The sequence below is a fragment of the Etheostoma cragini genome, chromosome 5 (assembly GCF_013103735.1).
Source record: "Etheostoma cragini isolate CJK2018 chromosome 5, CSU_Ecrag_1.0, whole genome shotgun sequence".
Lineage (NCBI taxonomy): Eukaryota > Metazoa > Chordata > Actinopteri > Perciformes > Percidae > Etheostoma > Etheostoma cragini.
Window position 1 is genome coordinate 29,324,697 of NC_048411.1, and position 19,400 is coordinate 29,344,096.

General features: G+C 42.8%; 3 protein-coding genes across 3 annotated transcripts in view; 2 read left to right on the forward strand and 1 right to left on the reverse strand.

The window, feature by feature from the left end:
- The window catches only part of kansl3 (KAT8 regulatory NSL complex subunit 3), a 340,892-nt gene that overhangs the window by 164,379 nt on the left and 157,113 nt on the right, over positions 1 to 19,400 (forward strand). The gene's annotated exons all lie outside the window — the stretch shown is intronic.
- Positions 1 to 19,400, forward strand: part of acsl2 (acyl-CoA synthetase long chain family member 2) — a 33,969-nt gene that overhangs the window by 8,104 nt on the left and 6,465 nt on the right. Inside the window, exons 2-20 of the mRNA XM_034870873.1 lie at positions 1,641 to 1,870; positions 3,159 to 3,273; positions 4,390 to 4,454; positions 4,560 to 4,661; positions 5,594 to 5,693; positions 6,967 to 7,145; positions 7,699 to 7,731; positions 7,923 to 7,974; positions 8,113 to 8,186; positions 8,531 to 8,608; positions 9,269 to 9,403; positions 10,317 to 10,451; positions 11,204 to 11,372; positions 11,480 to 11,568; positions 12,137 to 12,253; positions 12,356 to 12,499; positions 12,596 to 12,697; positions 12,786 to 12,857; positions 13,540 to 13,716. Of these exons, the coding sequence (XP_034726764.1) occupies positions 1,643 to 1,870; positions 3,159 to 3,273; positions 4,390 to 4,454; positions 4,560 to 4,661; positions 5,594 to 5,693; positions 6,967 to 7,145; positions 7,699 to 7,731; positions 7,923 to 7,974; positions 8,113 to 8,186; positions 8,531 to 8,608; positions 9,269 to 9,403; positions 10,317 to 10,451; positions 11,204 to 11,372; positions 11,480 to 11,568; positions 12,137 to 12,253; positions 12,356 to 12,499; positions 12,596 to 12,697; positions 12,786 to 12,857; positions 13,540 to 13,680 (2,130 nt within the window). The 5' untranslated portion in view covers positions 1,641 to 1,642 and the 3' untranslated portion in view covers positions 13,681 to 13,716. The remainder of the gene's footprint in view (positions 1 to 1,640; positions 1,871 to 3,158; positions 3,274 to 4,389; positions 4,455 to 4,559; positions 4,662 to 5,593; positions 5,694 to 6,966; positions 7,146 to 7,698; positions 7,732 to 7,922; positions 7,975 to 8,112; positions 8,187 to 8,530; positions 8,609 to 9,268; positions 9,404 to 10,316; positions 10,452 to 11,203; positions 11,373 to 11,479; positions 11,569 to 12,136; positions 12,254 to 12,355; positions 12,500 to 12,595; positions 12,698 to 12,785; positions 12,858 to 13,539; positions 13,717 to 19,400) is intronic.
- Positions 15,149 to 19,400, reverse strand: part of bin3 (bridging integrator 3) — a 40,214-nt gene continuing 35,962 nt past the window's right edge. Inside the window, exons 8-9 of the mRNA XM_034870916.1 lie at positions 18,919 to 19,053; positions 15,149 to 15,998 (exon numbers count right to left, since the gene is read on the reverse strand). Coding sequence (XP_034726807.1) covers positions 15,852 to 15,998; positions 18,919 to 19,053 — 282 coding nt within the window. The 3' untranslated portion in view covers positions 15,149 to 15,851. The remainder of the gene's footprint in view (positions 15,999 to 18,918; positions 19,054 to 19,400) is intronic.

Genomic DNA, 19,400 nt, shown 5'->3' on the forward strand with positions numbered 1-19,400 from the left:
CGGCCCCTCGCTACTGTCTGCACCCCGAGTTGCTCTCCTCTGCTGAATCAAAGAGTGGCGCGACATGACTGAGAGTAACCTCGGCTCCCGTTTCTGTTAAACCAATCATTATTACTTCCTGGTGCCCCCCCCCGCCTCCCCCCCTCCCTTACAGCTTTTCTTCTGGTTTTTTCTCCCTCTGTGAGTGGTGCCAAGCCTGCGGCCCAGTGTGGTTCAGCCTTCTAACCAGCCCCTTCACACTGGGATTTAAAGAGTTTCAGAAGGGCGAGTGTTGGCTTTACTAACCCCCTCGTTTAGGTTTACTTGCATTCTGTGTTTAAGATGGATTGTTGTGTTTACTGTGGGGGGGGGGGCAGGGCAGGAGAGAATAGGCTTTTGTTGTCTCCAGCTCAATGTGAAGATGGGTGAACCTGTTGACAAACTATTGTATGAAGTTTTAAAGAATCCAGTTTAGTCTTTGAATGATCCACAACATGCCGGCACAGTTGTTAGGGGCCGTCCCTCCCCGATGGGAGGCGAGTGCAGGTTTCAGTCGCGCATGCTCAGATGTAAACGGTTTACGGCATAACGTGTCCTACTGAAATTTGTGAAATCCATTAAATAATAAACTTTTCTCATTACAAACAATCACAGAATATGGGAATCATTTCAGAAACATTTTAGCTATCTGTGATTGTTTGGTTGCTAACGTTAGCTCAAAACGCCATTGAAGTGACAGCCTTTGTTGTGTTTGATTGCTAGCTTGTAGCTAAGCTAGCAATCATTTAAAAATGTTGTAGCTATCTATGGTTGATTGGTTGCTAACATTAGCACAAAACACCATTAAAATGACAGCCTTTGTTGTGTTTGATGCTAACTTGTAGCCAACAATGAACCAACTTCGTTAAGTAGGTCCTTTTTTACTGTATTGGCATTACAGAAGTCTCTCGTTAGCATCTTGTATGTACTTGACGCAAAGTGACGCATGTGCAACTTTTTTGAAACCTGGTCCCAGGGTGAAAAAATACACATTATGACACAAATCTTTTTTGTTTTTCAGCTCCTACTACTTAAGCCAATCACAGACATTGTTAGATTTTTGTAGAAGCATGCTGGCTGCTCATTGGCTCACTGGAATATAGAAAAAACGTTAACAGAACACATACCATTCCCGGTGGTTAGGATTCGGCGCTCTCACTGCCGCGGCCGGGGTTCAATACCCAATCAGGGAACTTTTTAGGCTGCCACTCCGGAGGGAAAGTACTGGTCCTTTAACCACGAGGTTGGCGGTTTGATTCCCGGCTTCTCCAGTCCGCTTGTTGAAGTGTCCCTGAGCGATCCCAAGTTGCGTCCGCTGCTCCTAATTCTCAGGTCGGATTAAAGCAGAGCTCAAGGTTCACTATGTTGTGCGGTTTACAATTGCATGTGACAATAAAAACTATATTTTTTAAATTACTAAACAATTTCTTTCTAATTAGAAGGAAATTACATACGTTTAAACGTGACTTTAAAGGGCACACTGAGTCTTGAAGATAGTAAAAAAATATATATATATATCTTTGCCTTCTGCATTTTTCAAATTGCAGCACGATGAAACATTCTTTTGTTTCTTTCTTTCTTTCTTTCTTTCTTTCTTGGCTTCTGTCCTCCTCCTGTCTCAGCTATGCATTTCCAGGACTGGTTACAGTCACTTCGCTCAAGCGCTGGACTCAAAGCTTCTGAATCGGAGGACTTCTGGAGTCTCCTGCCGTCCCGGTCGTCCTTCTCCCTGTCCTCCTCCTCTCTGCTGGGTCTCGGAGCCCTGGCGTCTCTCACCGCATACTGGCTGGTGACCCGTCCTCGACCCATGCGTCCTCCCTGTGATCTACAAGCCCAGTCTGTCGCTGTGAATGTGAGTCGCCGCCGTCGGCATCGTCATTCATGTAAACTGCAACAATGGTAACAAATATAGGGAAGTTGGTCCGGTATTGAGCTAGAACGCTGTAATCGGTAGGTGCAAAGCGGGCTGCAAAATAACCCTAAAGGGCAAATACACACCGTTAGTGTCCGTCCACTAAATGTTTTTTTACCACTGACAGACTCAGGTTATTATTCTAAATGTCTGACAGCATTATGGAAAGGATCCCAACAGAGAGAGACCTTCTTGTTAAAGAGGAACAAACATCAAACAGACCCAAAATCACCAAACCCATCAGACTCCATGTAAATAAACAGGACTTTTAGCTTGTACAGAACCAGCATACTCCCATGTAAAACCAAGACGGCTTTTGGCAGGCAAGGCAAGGCAGCTTCCTTTGTAGAGTGCATTTCAGCAACAGCACAATTCAAAGTGCTTTACACAAAATCAGTTAAATAGATAAAACACAAGTATCATCAACAAAAAAATTCATAAAATAGATAAAACACAAGTGTAAACTTGACACTACCTTTACACTAACTAGTCAATGTTAGTGCAATGTTAGTTTTATTTAGTTTCTGTTGACTTTGAATGAAGTATATGTTACAATCATAAACTTACTGTTTATTTAATGATGGTGATAACTGTGTTGTTTCATGTTAAACAAATATTAAAGCCATTTAAATTAACGGGAATTATATCGTAAAAACACACTTCAGTCAAAGTCGACAGAAACATAATAAAACTACTAAAAGTTGTCTTGGTTCGTCTTTCCACTGTTCCAACAATCACCACTCTGGTTTGGTGGAAATAAACCCATAATTCACCCATTTATATGTGGAAATATGCTGCTCTATACACGCTAAAAGTAGTGTTTATTTAAATGGAGTCTGGTGGGTTTGGAGGTGGCCATTTTGGAGCGGTTTCATGTTAAACTAAGAAGATCTTACTCTTTAACAAAAGGTCTATCGCTGTAGGGATTATTTCCATAATGTTGTCAGACACTTAGAATAATAATCTGAGCCTGTCAGTTGCAAAATGAGCACTTTTGTGAAGGTGTACAAGCTGGATAATTTCCTTATTAAGTTACATTTCAGCTTGTTTCACCAAAAACCTTTAGTGGACACAGACTGAAGGTGTGCGTTCTCACTCAATACTGGACCAATTTCAATAAATTTAACAAAGATTTAGTCACCTAGACACCAATGCATGGGAACATACGGTCCAGGCTGAAATAAACTCAGTTAGCCTTTAAAGTGTGTAATAGTGATGTTTGTTGTAGGGAGATCCCAGCTGCAGACGATCGGCTCTCCTTAAAGACGACACACTGCTGGAGTTTTACTACGATGACACCAGGACGGTGTTTGACATGTTCCAGAGAGGCCTGAGGATCGCAGGTGCCGACGCATTCACAACGCACTTTATTGAACTCGATCCTTAATTTGACTGTGAAACCAAATCAAAGAAGTGACAAAAGAATGAATATCTCAGCTGCCACAAGGAACTAGAAAACATCCAATATTAAAGGAAGTAAACTGTTAACACAACACAGTAAAGTGAGCTATTTAAATCAGCTGATACATGGTTGCACCTGATTAGCTCTTACCTGTGTATCTCTATGTGTACGTCCACAGCAATTAGTCCCAAAATGTCCCAGTTAGAGAGAAAATGCCGTAAACATCATTCCCTGAAAGAACCGAGCAGGCTGACGTGTTGCACCATTCAAATTTTCCCTAAAACTTTCCCAAAGCTTGCTAGCTCAAAGTTTTTGGTTTTCAAGTGAAGGGATTTTGAGAACGTCGTACCGAGAGTGAAAAGTGAGGGACAAATTGTCAGGCTCTATCCTTTATCCGTTGAACCAGCCTGTGGTGTGTGAAATAGTTACAGTTACTCATCACAATAGAATTCCACTTAACATCACGCTTGTTTTATAGCAGTTAGATAGCAAGATGGTTTAAATTTCAGTAACCTGACATGGGTCATAAGCAGAACTTTGTCCCCATATTTGTCTTCCATATGTTGAGATGTTCCTTTCTTTTAGTAAATTAGGTCTACTGATCCCCCTTTACGTCTGTCTGTGGGTTTTTACAAATATTTAAAACGGGGACGAGGCAACTTCATCAGACTGCCAAACAAAATTTTTTCCAATTGATTTTTTTTTTTTATTTGCTGAAAAGCAAAACGCCAGTGGTGGCTTAAAGGTTCTCCTGTCAGTTGTCCCTCCCTCATCACCACCACCGAGGTGCCCTTGAGCAAGGCCTTAAACCCCGACCGCTGCCGTGGAGCCGCCAGCTGCAGCAGATCCGACCGTGGCAGCTTCCAGATGTGAATGTGGAGCTGTGTGAATGTGACAGGTCGTCGTTCTGGTCGTTTTTTTTGGTCTGGTTTTCGCCCAACGGCGGCAATATTCAAGATATAAAGTCTCTAATTCAAGTAAAAAAAGTAACAGACAGCACACTATGAATATTGCATGTGTTTGAACTGAGGTGTCACATGTGTCTCGTGCTCTTCAGGCAGCGAGCCGTGTCTGGGCTTCAGACAGCCGGGCCAGCCCTACCAGTGGATCTCCTACACTGAGGTGGGACACGTTCCAGTTCTCCAGTCATCGCAGCCCTTCGGTGTAACATGTTCAGTCTTTGCTGTTGTTGACGGAGTGTTTTATTAATTCTTTTTAATCCTTCAGGTGGCTGAGCGGGCCCAGGTGCTGGGCTCGGGGCTGTTGGCCAAGGGCTGCCAGCCCAACCCGCAGCAGTTTGTGGGGATATTTGCACAGAACAGACCCGAGGTACGACCCGAGGACCTGCCGCTGGTTCTGCAGGGAGCGTTTGTTTTATTTGTTCCCTGAGATGTCGTATTTCAGCGATATTGTTAGGTTGAATACTGGTGCTTTCACAAATATTAATTAATATTCATCAGTAATGTGGATTTAATGACAAAGAGGGTAAAAGTAAATAATACACATAAGTAGAACGGTTACAACTGTCTGGCAAGTTCAGAAAATGACTTCACTGTAATGCCATTGTCCAAAAAATTCTTGAAGGTTTTGTACTATTATGAGTTTGTAATATTAATTATTATTTGACCTCCTTACAAATCCTTTCCATAATGTTGTCCGACACTTCGTAAAACACACTTCATTCAAAGTTGACAGGAACAAAATCCAACTATGTAAAGACGTTTTGGGTCATCTTTTCACGTTTCCAACCGTCACAACTCTAGTTTTGGTGGAAATAAACACACAGTTATGATTTCATGTGAAAATATGTTGGCTGTATACACGCCTAAAGTATTACCTTTTTTAAAGGAGTCTGGTGGGATTAGCGCTAGTGACTTCAGAGCTGTTTGTGGTTAAACAGAAGAGTCTCAAAGACGTTTTAAGGGTTTCTCTCTGAAGGGATCCTTCCCATAATGTCAGATACTATGAATATTAATCTTAGTCTGTCAGCGTCCAAACAAGCACTTTTGTGAAGTTAAATACAAGCTCGACGATCGCCCTATTAACTCACATTGCAGCTTGTTCTCGCTTAATGCTGGACTCATTTCAAAGATTGTTGTTCCCATGGGTCACTTAGACACAAAAACATGTGAAAATAGGGTCCTGGTTGAAAGAAACGGTGGTTTCCCTTTAATGTCTAGATATCTACTAGTGCTCAGCAGTGTGTGGAGGCTGGGAGTGAGTGCTAACCGTGCTGCGCTGTCTCCCTCTGCTGCTCACAGTGGATCGTCTCGGAGCTGGCGTGCTACACCTTCTCCATGGCCGTGGTGCCTCTGTACGACACCCTGGGCCTGGAGGCCATGGTCCACATCCTCAACCTGGGTGAGAACAACAACACAAAGATTCTGTTCATTGTTAATGGGAATTTATCTTTATTTAAAGGAATAGTTCCATCAAAAGATGCATTCTTTGGCCGGTCTGCCAACCAATCAAATCAAAGCATCAGACCACAGTGGTGAGCCACACACAGTAGGTCATCCACCCGGGAGATGTTTTTGGAGTCTGAGAGTCATGAAAAACACGTGTTTTTTTATACAAAACTCAAATGAAAAGTAAAATAAGCAGATAGACGTATATTAACTAAAACAAAAAACAATTATTACCAGGTTAATAAACTAATCAACTGATTTCAGTTTTAGTCTTTTTAGCTTTTATATAATCGGGAGTATATAAAGGAGACAGCGTGAACAGAACAGCAGAACCATCTTCATCTGCAAAGTCATGTTAGAGTAGTGGAGTAGAAAATTGCAAAACAAGTATAACACTCAATTAAATGTATGCACAAAGTGGGAGAGAGAGAGAAAGAGAGATGCTCACGTTAGATAAAACAAAGTGGTAGAGAGAGAGAGAGAGAGAGAGAAATGTTATAAAACAAAGTGGTGGAGTGAGCTAGAGAAGGAAGAGAGAGAGAGAGAGAAATGTTATAAAACAAAGTGGTGGAGTGAGCTAGAGAAGGAAGAGAGAGAGAGAAAGAGGTGCTAACTTTAGCTAAAACAAAGTGGTGGAGAGAGAGAGAGAGAAATGATATAAAACAAAGTGGTGGAGAGAGCTAGAGAAGGAAGAGAGAGAGAGAGAAAGAGGTGCTAACTTTAGCTAAAACAAAGTGGTGGAGAGAGAGAGAGAGAGAGAAATGTTATAAAACAAAGTGGTGGAGAGAGAGAGAGAGAAATTATATAAAACAAAGTGGTGGAGTGAGCTAGAGAAAGAAGAGAGCTAGAGAGAGGCGCTAAGATTAGATTAAACAAAGCTAGTTGCCAGTTATACCTCGCTGTGCTCTGACTCCATTTTTTCTTGCTGTTATGGAAACGACAGGTCTGGGTACACCGCTTGTCATTTGGTATTTAGTCAAAAAAGTGCTTTCCTGTATTTGACCTTTTTTGAACTTCAAGAAGACGCCCTGAGACGCAGAAAAAAAACCAAAAAAACCCACTCATGACTTTTTGAAGGCGCAGTTTACTCCGTAGGATCATAATGTAAAAGACGCTCAGTAGAAAATGACTGTTCTCTCTCTTTGGGGTGAACTATTCCTTTTTTACAGTTTACACACACTACTGTTGTTTTAGTAACTGTGTATGTATGTCGGCGGCGTTCTTAGCGGAGATCTCTCTGGTGATCTGCGACCGGGAGGAGAAGGCGGCGGCGTTGTTGGAGAACAAGGAGAAAGGCGTGACGCCGAAGCTCTCCTGCCTGGTCCTCTTCAACGAGTTCAGCGAGGCGTTCGTGGAGAGGGCGAAGAACTGCAAGATGGAGGTCCTGAAGCTGGAGCAGCTGATGGTGAGCTAACGGAGGCAGAGGGGCTGTTTAGATGAATATGTTAAAGTACTCATTATGCTCATTTTCAGGTTCATAATTGTATTCAAAGGTTGTACCAGAATAGGTTTAATTAAAAAAAACTAAACATATTTTTGTTGTACTGCACATAGTTGCAGCTCCTCTTGTCACCTTGTGTGTTGAGCTCTCTGTTTTAGCTACAGAGTGAGGCATCGCCCTTCTGTTACATATTTGTTGGGAGTCCTAGTACCTAGGTAAGGACTACTAGCCAGTCAGGAACAGAGTATGTGGGCCCTGACAGTACCTAGGTAAGGACTACTAGCCAGTCAGGAACAGAGTATGTGGGCCCTGACAGTACCTAGGTAAGGACTACTAGCCAGTCAGGAACACTAGTCAATAACACTGTGTTATTACACACAGGCCTATCTGTCCAGACTACAAAGCAAACGGGTACTAAATCCCTGTAATGCCTTTAAATGTCTCCCCTTTAATTTAGTCACCAATGGTGATGTGTAAATTGAAATGAAGAACTCCTCGTTGTCCCCTCTTGTCTTAGGACCTGGGAAGGCAGTACCTCAAAGATCCTGTGGTGAGTTTACATCGTCTCTCAGCTGCTACACCACACCACCACATCAGACTGGTTCCAGTAAACAGATAACCCCCCTCTAAATGCCAGGATGACAGTTTCCCCGTTGCTCCTGTCCCATACGATATCATTAACACTCACTTGTAGAGGAAGCCTGTTGTCATAGTCTCATGTTTTATTGCTGCCTGCTGTAGCCGCCCCAGCCCGAGGATCTGGCCGTGGTTTGCTTCACCAGTGGAACCACAGGTACCGCCTTTGATTTCCATACCGTGTCTCTCTCTCGGCGTAATTATCCTTCATTCACATCATTAGAGAAGTGTCCTCGAGTGCCCACTAACAAGCTCTCTTTATGGCACTGCCATAATTCTGTGTTTATTTATCCAGGGAAGCCCAAGGGAGCCATGATCACCCACGGCAACATCGCCTCCAACACTTCCTCTGTCATTAAGATCCTGGAGGTCTGTCTACTCTTCCACCTCCTTGTCTAATTGAGAACAGCCTCGCAGCTCCCATCTGTTTGTGTCTCAGTATCTCCTAAAAAAAAACCTGTCCCTCTCCCCGCTGTGTCTAATGGTATGATTAATTGGCTGTTTGATTGCCCCTGTCACTGCGAGGTACTTTAACTAATTGCCCCCCCCGGTACAGAGATTATGCTATCAAACTGCTGTTGAAAAAGCCATTCTGCACGTTCGCCTGCTTCCTGAATGTAATCTCTCCCCTGTGCTTTGCCTCTCTCTCTCTCCCTCTCTCTCTCTCTCCCCCTTTCTCCCTCTTTCCCCCTCTCTCTCTCTCTCTCTCTCAGGGTTCGTTTGAGATCCAACAGCAGGATGTGTCGATCTCCTACCTGCCCCTTGCCCACATGTTCGAGAGGATGATTCAGGTAGCGGATGCATTTCTCCCCTTTTTTTTTCTTTTCTTTTTTTTCGTTTTGAATCAGAAATCCGAACCAGGAAGGGATTTATTGCCAAGTCAGTAACACTGACTTGGCAATAAAAGGTAAGGAATTTGCCTTGGTGGTTGGTTTTGAATTTTTAAGTAGTGGCACCCCCCCCCAACCCCGCCTCCGCACAGTTACTAGTAGCCAAGGAGGACACGGAGGATGTAAAAGAGGTGATTATAGGGTCACCGGACGCCACAGTCTTCTGAACATTCATACTGAGAAATGAATGAGAGAGTTGTGTTGAGCTGATATTCTTTATTAGCTTTGTAGCAACTTGTTTGGCAACTGCTTGAATGTAACGGACCTTATTATATATAATATATAAATGAAATATATCCAAAGTATATGCAAAATAGCTGTTAACATTTTTACATTTTTGTAGTGTGTGTTTGTGTGTAAACCAAGTTTTGCCATTTTTAGTCAGCCTGACTCATCATCTTGTCTTTTATTATTTTTAAACCTAAATAAATAAATATAACATGGTTTCAGTTTAGTTTTTGTAAAGTTTCATTTCACTTAATATACTTTTCACTGCTTATTTAAGTTTGATTTCCCTATAATAACCTTGTAATTACCTAAATGAAGTCTTTTCTGTCGCAGGTGTCTATGTTCTGCCACGGGGCGAGAGTAGGATTCTACCAAGGCGACATTTCTCTTCTCATGGATGACATTAAAACCCTCAAACCCACCTTCTTTCCTGTTGTGCCTCGTTTGCTCAATCGCATCTATGACAAGGTCAGTAAATAGATTCAGGGCGGTGGAGGCCTCAGGATTAGAGAATCCCCCGGACCGGCATGATAAATCTGGGTGGCGCACGTGACCCTCTGTCATGACCACCACTGAGGGGCCCGTGGGCGTCTGTGTAACACTATGGGCCCCCATCTTGCACCCGGCGCAGTGCAAGAACCTATCAAGTGTCTTGATATTTTGAGACCGTCCAGCGCCCACGTCGGTTGAATAGCAAGTGCACCATGGGCTTGCTGGTCTTACAGGGACGTGTGTTCAGGTGCATTCTGGGTGTATTGCTGCTATCTTGAGGCAGCGGGAAGTGATCGCGCAAAAGCCTCTAAAGTCAATAATGCAGCATTTCATCATTATTTTAACAGTGCATTAATGCATCTAGGCTTATGCACAGCCCACACACAATGCTTGTTGCACACAAACACACACACAGAAGTGCAGCAGCACACAAACAAAAATATTACGGTGCAAATCCTCCATCGTAATAGCAATGCTCCAAAATGGAGCATTTTAAAGGGAATGGGAGAGAACGCTCTGATAGGTTGATTGCATGTTACAACTAAAACACACTTGATAGACACTAAGTACAACCCTTTTGAACCATGCGCCTGACACACACACCTTTTTACGCCCTCAAACTAGCAAAACTGGATTCGTACGCGCCCTAAATGCACCTGCATCAGGCGCGTCACGCCGTGTGCTTAGATCTCTAAAATAGGGCCCTAGGTACACGTAGCAGCATTGAAAATTAGACAAAAAAACATATAATGTGTAACATTATTCTCCTGCAAAGTCGGTGCGGCCCTGTTAATTAGTGACCCTATGACATGTTTTTGTGATTGTACGACTATGAAGGCCGCCGTAACTCTTGGCCGGTTCTGTTTTGTGTTCACTGGTTTCCACACAGATCCTGGGTTCTGTGACCTCTCCGCTGCGACGGGCCTTGCTTCACTACGCTGTGAGGAGGAAGCAGGCAGAGCTCAGCAGTGGAGTCGTACGCAACAACAGTCTGTGGGACAAACTGGTGTTCAACAGGATTCAGGTCCGTTTTAGATTCCTCTCTGTTTTATCAATGTAGGTCTTCAGTAAAGAAAATCTATCCGCAAGTAAGGCTGCAACTCACGATTATTTTAGTTGTTGATTAATCTGTTGATTATTTTCTCCATTAATGGATTAGTTTGGCCTATAAAATGTCAGAAAATGGTTAAATGTTTCCCAATGCCAAAGATGACGTCCTCTAATGTCTACCCACAGCTCAAAGATGATGAGTTAACTGTCACAGAGGAGAAAAGAAACTTAACATATTCACATTTAAGGAGCTGGAATCAGAATAGGACTCAAACTGAATATCCAAATAGTTTACAAGTAATCGAACAATCTTCGCAGCTCTACCATTAAACAAAAACAAATCTTTCCTTTTTACTGCAGATTTGTTTTCAGTGTTTAATGGCATATTGTCTGTTAATCCAGGACTCTACAGTGTTCTGTTCTATTTTACAGCACTTAACACATGTAGACCAGCATTGCTGTGAATAGTCAACACATTTGTATCCAAACTCCACAAGAGGAGCTCAACTACTCCAGCAATCAATGCCAAATCCACCCAGAGCATATTGGTCCTGTGGGAGTGTATTGGAGAAGCATGCACAGCATAAGAATTTGGCTCCGTTTTGGTCAATGCAGATGGGAAAATATGGCCTAGGTTAAAAACACTGTTAAAAAGAAACTGAGCTTGTACCCACACTAAGACTGCATTTAAACTCTCACATAAATTCTGCTTCTCTTGTGTCTCAGGCCAGTTTAGGAGGTAACGTGCGGTTTGCGTTGACCGCTTCAGCACCCATCTCGCCCACTGTGCTGTCCTTCCTCAGAGCCACTCTGGGCTGTCTGATCTTTGAAGGTTACGGACAGACGGAGTGCACGGCCGGCTGCACTTTCTCTATGCCCGGAGACTGGAGCGCAGGTAAAACGTCATCCGGTTCTTTCATCCACCTTTTTTTCTCTGAATTGCTTGTGTTTTAGCGCTGGTTAATCGTGTCCTCATCAGGTGTGTGGATGTGTCTTTGTCAGGTCATGTAGGGGCTCCGCTGCCCTGCGCCAAGGTGAAGCTGATAGACATCCCTGATATGAACTACTTTGCTAAGAACGGAAATGGAGAGGTGAGAGAGTCTTAAGGTGCCATGGTACTATTCATAATAACAAAAAGGAAAACATGAAGGGCTGTCAGGAGCTGCTGATGGCTGGAAGTAGACTTGAAAGTAAGAAAAACATGTTGCTACACATGCATTTCTCTTTATTTTAAATGATGGTTCGGCCCTCAGACCTTCAAAATCAACAACCAAAGTCAGATGCTGCACTGATGGTGATTGGATTATCATGTTCCACCATTAGGGTAAGAAAAAAATCATAGAGGAGGCCTTCAGTTAATCAAAAGTAAAAAGTTGCATAAGCTACAGCCAATCACAGTACTCCTAGTCTGGGTCAACGGTAGTGAGCCACACCCTCTCTGTGTGTTGCCATTCCCCAAATCCCTTCTGAACCTGACCATGGAGAGGCACCCCGAGCAGTTGGCACCTCTCCAGCTACCAGTCCACCACCATACTTTGGTCCGTATGAGGACTTTCACCAGCCACCCTCCGGTTCCCAACCCGACTCCTGTAACTTCCCCTAAAGCGGCGATCACATTTTCACATCAACAAACTCTTTTCACATCTTTGTCCCCGTCAGATCTGTATTAGTGGCCCCAGCGTGTTCAAAGGTTACCTGAGGGACCCAGAGAGGACGGCTGAAGCCTTGGACAGCGACGGCTGGCTGCACAGTGGAGACGTAGGCCAGTGGCTTCCAGTAAGATTACACACAGTACTCAGCCTAAAAAAGATGAACTTGATCTTCTAGTCTCTCACGTAAGTCAGCAAATGTGTACGTCTGCACCTTTTCTTCTGCCAGAACGGGACGCTACGCATCATTGACAGGAAGAAGCACATCTTCAAGTTGTCCCAGGGAGAGTACATCGCTCCAGAGAAGATAGAAAATGTCTACATGCGTTGTGTTCCTGTGCTGCAGGTGTTCGTGCACGGAGATAGTTTACAGGTACAATGCAATTCATATTCAGTTAACCTACAGTGAGTAAAATGCTGTTCTTACAGGTTAACGTTTTGATTTTTCTCTTGTGCTTCATGTCTCCAGTCTTTTCTCATAGGCATAGTTGTACCTGACCCGGAGGTGTTTGTTGACTGGGCTAAAGAGCGAGGGTTTTTGGGATCCTACGAAGAGCTGTGCCAGAATCCTGTACGTCATCTAAAGACCAATTTCATTATATCACCATTTAACTTTTGGCATTCCATAACAATTGAAGCAGAAATTTGTCTTTCAACAGGATTTAAAGAAAGCAGTCTTAGAGGACATGACAGCTGTGGGGAAGGAAGCGGGGCTGAAGTCCTTTGAACAAGTGAGAAAACTCTGCTGACATTAGACTTGGTTGATTTTATGAGCTACTAACTAGAGCTGCAAAGATGTATCAATTAGTTGGCAACTGTATCCCCAACTATTTTATTAATGGGTTAATTAATACCATGTACCGCTGTAAAATATAAATAGTGACAACGGTAGAGGACTTGATTAACAGACAATGGGCCCTATTCTAACCATCTAAGTGCACGGCGTGAAGCGCGTGGCGCGGTTGGGTTTAGGGTGTGTACAAATCCACTTTTGGTGGTTTAACTGCGGAAAAAAGGTTGTACTTTCTTATAATTTCTTCATTAATTCATAGGTGGGTTTTGGGTGTAACGTGCAATAACCCAATCAGACTGTCATGTCCCATTTTCTCAGATTCTCTGACATTGTTGAATGTGACTATGTTCTAGTTTCTTCTCTCCTCTGTGACAGTAAACTGAATGTCTTTAGAGTTGTGGAAAAAACAAGATGTTTGAGGACGTCATCTTGGGCTTTTTGGGAAACACGGATCCTCCTGTTTTCGCCATTTTATAAACCAAACAACTAACCCATAAACAAGAAAACAATCACAGATTAATGGACTATGAAAACAACGGTTGGTTACAGCTTTACTACTAACCTCCCAATACTGACCTTTGGTGTGATTTTTTCTGTGCCTCATGTTTCTCTTCGTTCAGGTGAAGGACATTTACTTGCACCCGGAGACGTTCAGCATCGCCAACGGCCTTCTCACCCCAACTCTGAAGAGCAGACGCGTCGACATCCGCAGAGTCTTCCAGGAACAAATATCAAGCATGTACAGCAAGACAGCCATCTGAAGGACCCTACTTAGTAACTCTAACACACACACACAGGTTATTGGTTCCCAATAACAAGGGGGTGGGGGTGGGGGGACCTAGGAGAAGAAAGTTAAAATCACACACATCCAACAGTGCCTTGCCCGTGTATTTTTCTAATCGGTACTGAACAATTTCATAAACCAGTGTGAGCATGTAACCCTTCACCTGAAGTTAAACAATTAACACTAACGAGGGTTTCAAGAAGCTGATTTGTAAAAAAATAATTGCTGAACTGTACATACTGCTTATATTGAGATTTGCTGACAGAACATTGACTAATTCCAGTAAAGTAAAACTGAACAGAAATAAAGATTAGTACCTGACTAATCGTGTGTGTGATTTAAATTCTGCAACAACGCCTGCTTTCACCCTGAGAAATACAAAGTGGATATTTAAACTTAAACTCATCACAACATTAAGATTAGGGCTGTTTGGTTTCTAACATGAAAGGCTGAAAAATGTGAATAGGTGTTTCCCAAAAAGCGCAGATGACGTCCTCCAATGGCTTGTTTTGTTTTGTCCACAACTCAAAGATATTCAGTTTACTGTCAGATAGGAGAGAAGAAACTATTATACATTAAATTAAATATTCACATTTATCAAGCTGGAGTCAGAATTGTTATTTTTTCATAAAAGAACGACAGCTCATCAAAATAGTTGGCGGTTAAGTTGACAACATCTTCAACAATCTCTGCAGCTTTAAGTAGGATTGTAGACATGTTTGCTATTCTCACAGATCATTTATTTCATGATTGATTTAGATGATGGCTGAAACATTGTCATTTAACAGATTGTAGTGTTAATACATTTCAAAAAACCTAAATTAAACCCCACTGCGTTAAAGTATTATTCACTTATGTGTGTTACAAAAAACAATCTCTACCACTTAAACTCTTTAATTACATAAAAACATTAATTAGAAAAAAACATTAATACACACGTGTAACTCAAACAATACACAGACGGTCAATCAACTAAGCATTTGCTTCAATAATTTCAAAAGTATGTCAAAGAATAAATAGTTAACTTCTTGGTGTGACACCTTTATAAAGAAACATGATATGGGAGATCAGTGTGTGTACAGCACTGTGTCCCTCCATTAACCAGAGTGTGTTTTTGTGGGGGGGGGAATACCTGATAAAGGTGGAAACAGTGACCGTATGATTTGACCCAAAAACAAAAAGAAGAAAAAGTTGTCTTCCAACACTGGTGTAGGGTTAGTAACAGACCATCTAAACTACCAACAATAAAACAAAGGATGGAAGGTGTGTGTGTGTATGAAAGGAAATGGTGTGTCATGATTAGTATTTACCACAAGAGGGAGCACCAGCCTTTGTTTTGGACAGCGGTAAGACTCAAACAGCGACTTGTTCTCTCCGCAGCCTGAGTGGTCGACCTTTCAACACTGCTGCTTGCACGGTTACAATCTCACTTCACTCAAGTGAAGTTTTTTTTCATGTTACATCCACAGTCGGGACAACAGTAGGCACGTTATGCACAGGTGACGTTACCACCATCATCCTGTAAACCCCAACACACAGCCCTCACACAACATGGCACAGAGCTAAACTTGGAGATAAGCAGCAAAGGCCAAAAACACAGACATACATTTTCTTGCCGGTAACCTACAATACGTTACAAAACAGTGTCTGTAGTGTTTATCATTTCAAACTTGGGTAATAAAAACTGTTTCACAGATTGTTGGCAAAATTGCAGATTAATAATAATAAAAAGAAAACGTTTACTTGCTCATTTCCTTCTTTAGAAACAAATGCTTATAGACATCTCTGAAACCAAGAAGTGTAACCCTGTTAATTAGTTCTGACGAGAACCAGTTTGATTCCTTCCCTTAGCAAAAAAAATAAATAAAAAAAGACATATTGGCTTATAATGTTGCACATGGCTGATGGCTTAGTTAATGTGGCATTTCAGCTGCAGCAGTTTGAGTCGCAGAGAGTCTCTGTGGAGAGAAAGAAGCATGGGAGTGTAGTGCAAGAGGAATGGGGGGGGGGGCCGCTAGGAAACAATCTGACGATCAGGTTAAGGCCAATGCTGTCCACTTGAAGTGTGCCAAGGAGCCTGAAAAGAGTGCAATCCATTCAGAGAGGCATTTAAAAGGAACCCGTTCCCCATTTTTTGGCCTCTCTCCCTCAGTCGTCGGCGACAATGGAGAGAGCACGCAACTCGCTGAGCTTGGCCTCGGTCTCCCTCTCCCTCTGCTCGTCAGTCAGCCCTGCCTGGTCGATCTGGTCTGTCAACTCGCTGAAGATCTTGTACATTTCGGTGAAATAGACAACCTGGAGTGGTAGAAAGAGAAAAGGGAAAAAGATTTAGTCTGATGGCAGAAAAAATGGTCCCGTCTGTCCTCTGACAGAAAGCCGACAAGGCCAATCCGCATCCAAAAAGAACTCCAAACTAATTTTATATCCAAACTCAGCTGCACTCGCACAATCTAACCTTGCTTTCACTTACACTAGGCTGAAGCTGCTGCTCTCATACCTCTTCAACCCTGCTAATGAGAAGTGATTCGAGAGGCGAAGAGGGAGCCCACAGATATCAAACAAGTCCGACAAAGCCCCAAAAACCCAGCACTTCAGCTGGTAGTGACCCTGCTTTTCTCTCCCAATCTGAACAAGAGATAGAGAGTGTTCACTGAAAGCTTTCTTGACACTTCCCACCTCTGCTTCTTCCCCTTAGTTCATGAGTCAGGCTCCCTAGAGAGTTGCTTTGATGATTAATAGACTTTAATCACATTACAAGACTCCAGAAGAGTAGGCAGAGAATGAAAGTACTCAGAAATAAAACTCCTTTAAACCCACACACACACACACACACCTCAATATTTATTCATGCAGCGACGCATACGATACCATGCTCTTAAGGGGGCATCGCTGGCTTTTCGGAAATTGCATGTGTGTCTGTGCCTATTGTAGGCTGAAACAGCAAGATCAACCAAGTAAACAATGGGAGAAATGCTTACTTATCACTAACAACGGAACAACAGAATAATGGCTAGGTCAAGCTGGAAATAAACTAAGAGTCATCTTGTATAGAAATAACATTTGCCTGACTCTGTCAAGAGCAGATTTGAAGTTGTCTCTAAACCACCTTGAACAAGCCTTTTAAGTGCTCGGTATGAAAGACCTTTATGTGTTTATATCAATATTTGCCACCTAAACCACATGAGTGGGCCATAAGTATTGGTTTCCTGCTGTTTGTGGGGGTAAAGCGGATATTCTTTTCCCCCCCAAAATGGCTTGTTGAAAGGGCCATCGGAAACGTCCATATGACCAGTGATGATAATGTACACCAGATCAGTGTCTGAGTTCCCTCTGGAGCAACGACACTCTGCTATTATAATTAGTCTACTCACCACGAAAAGTAAACGCAGCCTATGACCACCTACGATACAAACAGGAGGGGTGAAGCAAAGCTTTCAATTACATGACTTCTGTCTGGCCATTTTAACATACCATAAGCCCCAGCTGCTTAATATTTACACAAATATGTTGCACTTTGACCTATTGGCCTAAAGAGATAAGGAATCATTTTTTATATTGCATTCTCTCCACTAAGTCCTTAAAAACTGTTTCAGGAAACAATGAAAATCAACTGAGAAAAGGACAAATGAACACGCAGCGCAAAATTATGAAGAAAAAAACTAAGACAATGTCTCAATTCATCAACATCTGTACAGGTGGACAGGTCAGGCCAAGTGTCCCGCTGATAGTTGCTCTGCAGGACTGGTGTTAGTCAAGCTGAAGGCGCTCAACAAAGGCAGCCTTTGTGCCTTTTCCCTGCTGCCGCTGGGAGCTGAGCAGTAACAGCGGCTGCGAGAGAAGGGAGTGGAGGATGAGACCGAGCACATGCGGCGAGGCTGGGGACGAGGTCCAGCGGTCCACTGGCCACCCACGTGTGGCTGTGTGTATGTGTAAACATGTGTAGATGCTCATTCATGTGCGTGAGTCACATGAATAAAGATATTGTAGATATAAAACAGCATGCATGTGACTTATAAGAGCTCTTGCGTGCAAAAATGTAAAAAAAAATGTGATTTAACCCTAAAAGAGAAAAGACCTGAGCTTAGATTTACGAAGATATTTAATGTCTATTATAGTTGATTGCTCTAATTGCTATTTTTAAAGTTCAAAGAACATCATAGAACCCTATAATTGTCATTAGGATAATCTAGTTTAGTAATTAGGAGTGTGCCAGTGACCGTCCTAAAGAGGAAATGACAAGGCCAGGCAGGTCTGGGTTGGAGGAGGGGGACACGTTGGCGCTAACTTAAGACGCCCAGCTGCTTTAAGAGAAGATCCAGGTTAGAGACTTGCAGGGCTGCAGTGGAGCCAGACAGAGGAGGCCTTCCTGGGCTAAACACAGCAGTGTGGGCCGTCACGGGGGGTTAATCACATTAGGACAGCGTGGAGGGAGACAGACTGCCAGGATTATACACTCCCTTCTATCAGACACTTCATCCACTGTTCAACCAACCCTCACAGGGCTGAACAGACACTGTGGGCTGTAGAGCTGCAACGATTAATCGATTCCTCAACTATTGAATGAATCGCCAACCAAACTAAACGCCACGTCGGGCAAGTAAGATAACAACCTACTTGCCCGTTCTGGCATAATCCTACCATAAATGATGTTATCGTTCTCTTGTCCAATTCGGAGAATGCTTGTTAAATGGTTTGATCTGAATGTGCTGTTGGCCAATCAATAGTTCAGTTGGCGTTTGAAATGTTTCTTTTAACGTTTGACCCTTTTTGATGGGGGGGGGGGTTCCCCCTTTAAACTTTGACATCCTTTCAAAGTAAAAAAAAAAAGGTTTTGACACTTATTTCGGCACTGTTTATGCTTTTCATTAACGTTCGGTTATTCACACAAAATATTTGTGTAGGGTCGTATGTTGCAGTCGTGTGTGTGTGTGTGTGTGTGTGTGTGTGTGTGTGTGTGTAAGGGCTAAACAACAAGCAAGGTAGTCTGCTTTCATAGGCAGCCGTCATATATGGCGAAAAAAAGTGAATAATCCTTAGAATAGCTTTTAATTACATAATATCACTGCATTGGGAACACTGCACATTCAATTCCAAATCAAAATATGATCAAAATTGATCAAGTTTGTGTTATATCTTTTGACATAAATAATTGTTAAAATTTGCATGTGTGAGCGCCTTGTTGTTTGTGTGTCTCTGGGAAAGGGTGGTCACGAACCTGCGCCCTGATGAGAGCCTCAAAGCTGGGCTGGAAGTAGTCGATGCGGCTTTGGTAGAACTTGGGCATCTCGTCCAGCAACTGCTTGTTCTTGGCCTCAAAGTCCTCCCGGACCGGTCGCAGCTCCTCTCTGGCCTGGGGTGTGGAGGAGAAGGGGTTCACCATCCCTTCTAACTTTACATAACATCGTCTCACTACACCACGTCAGCTTGTGTTGTAATTTACACACCATTTTACACAAAAACCAGTGCAAAGAGTGGCAGATTTGGACAAAAACAAATACCAACCCATGAAATAGGGCTGGGTATTTCCACTGATTTCCTGAATCGATTCAATGTCCAAATTTGATTCTATCGATCTATCTATCTATCTATGGATTCAATAGGCATATTACAGAGAGAGAGAGATTCTCATAACTAATGCTGTAAATTGCACAATGAACCCTGTTATTAAAAAATTGCACACAAAGCGGTTACTTTTTA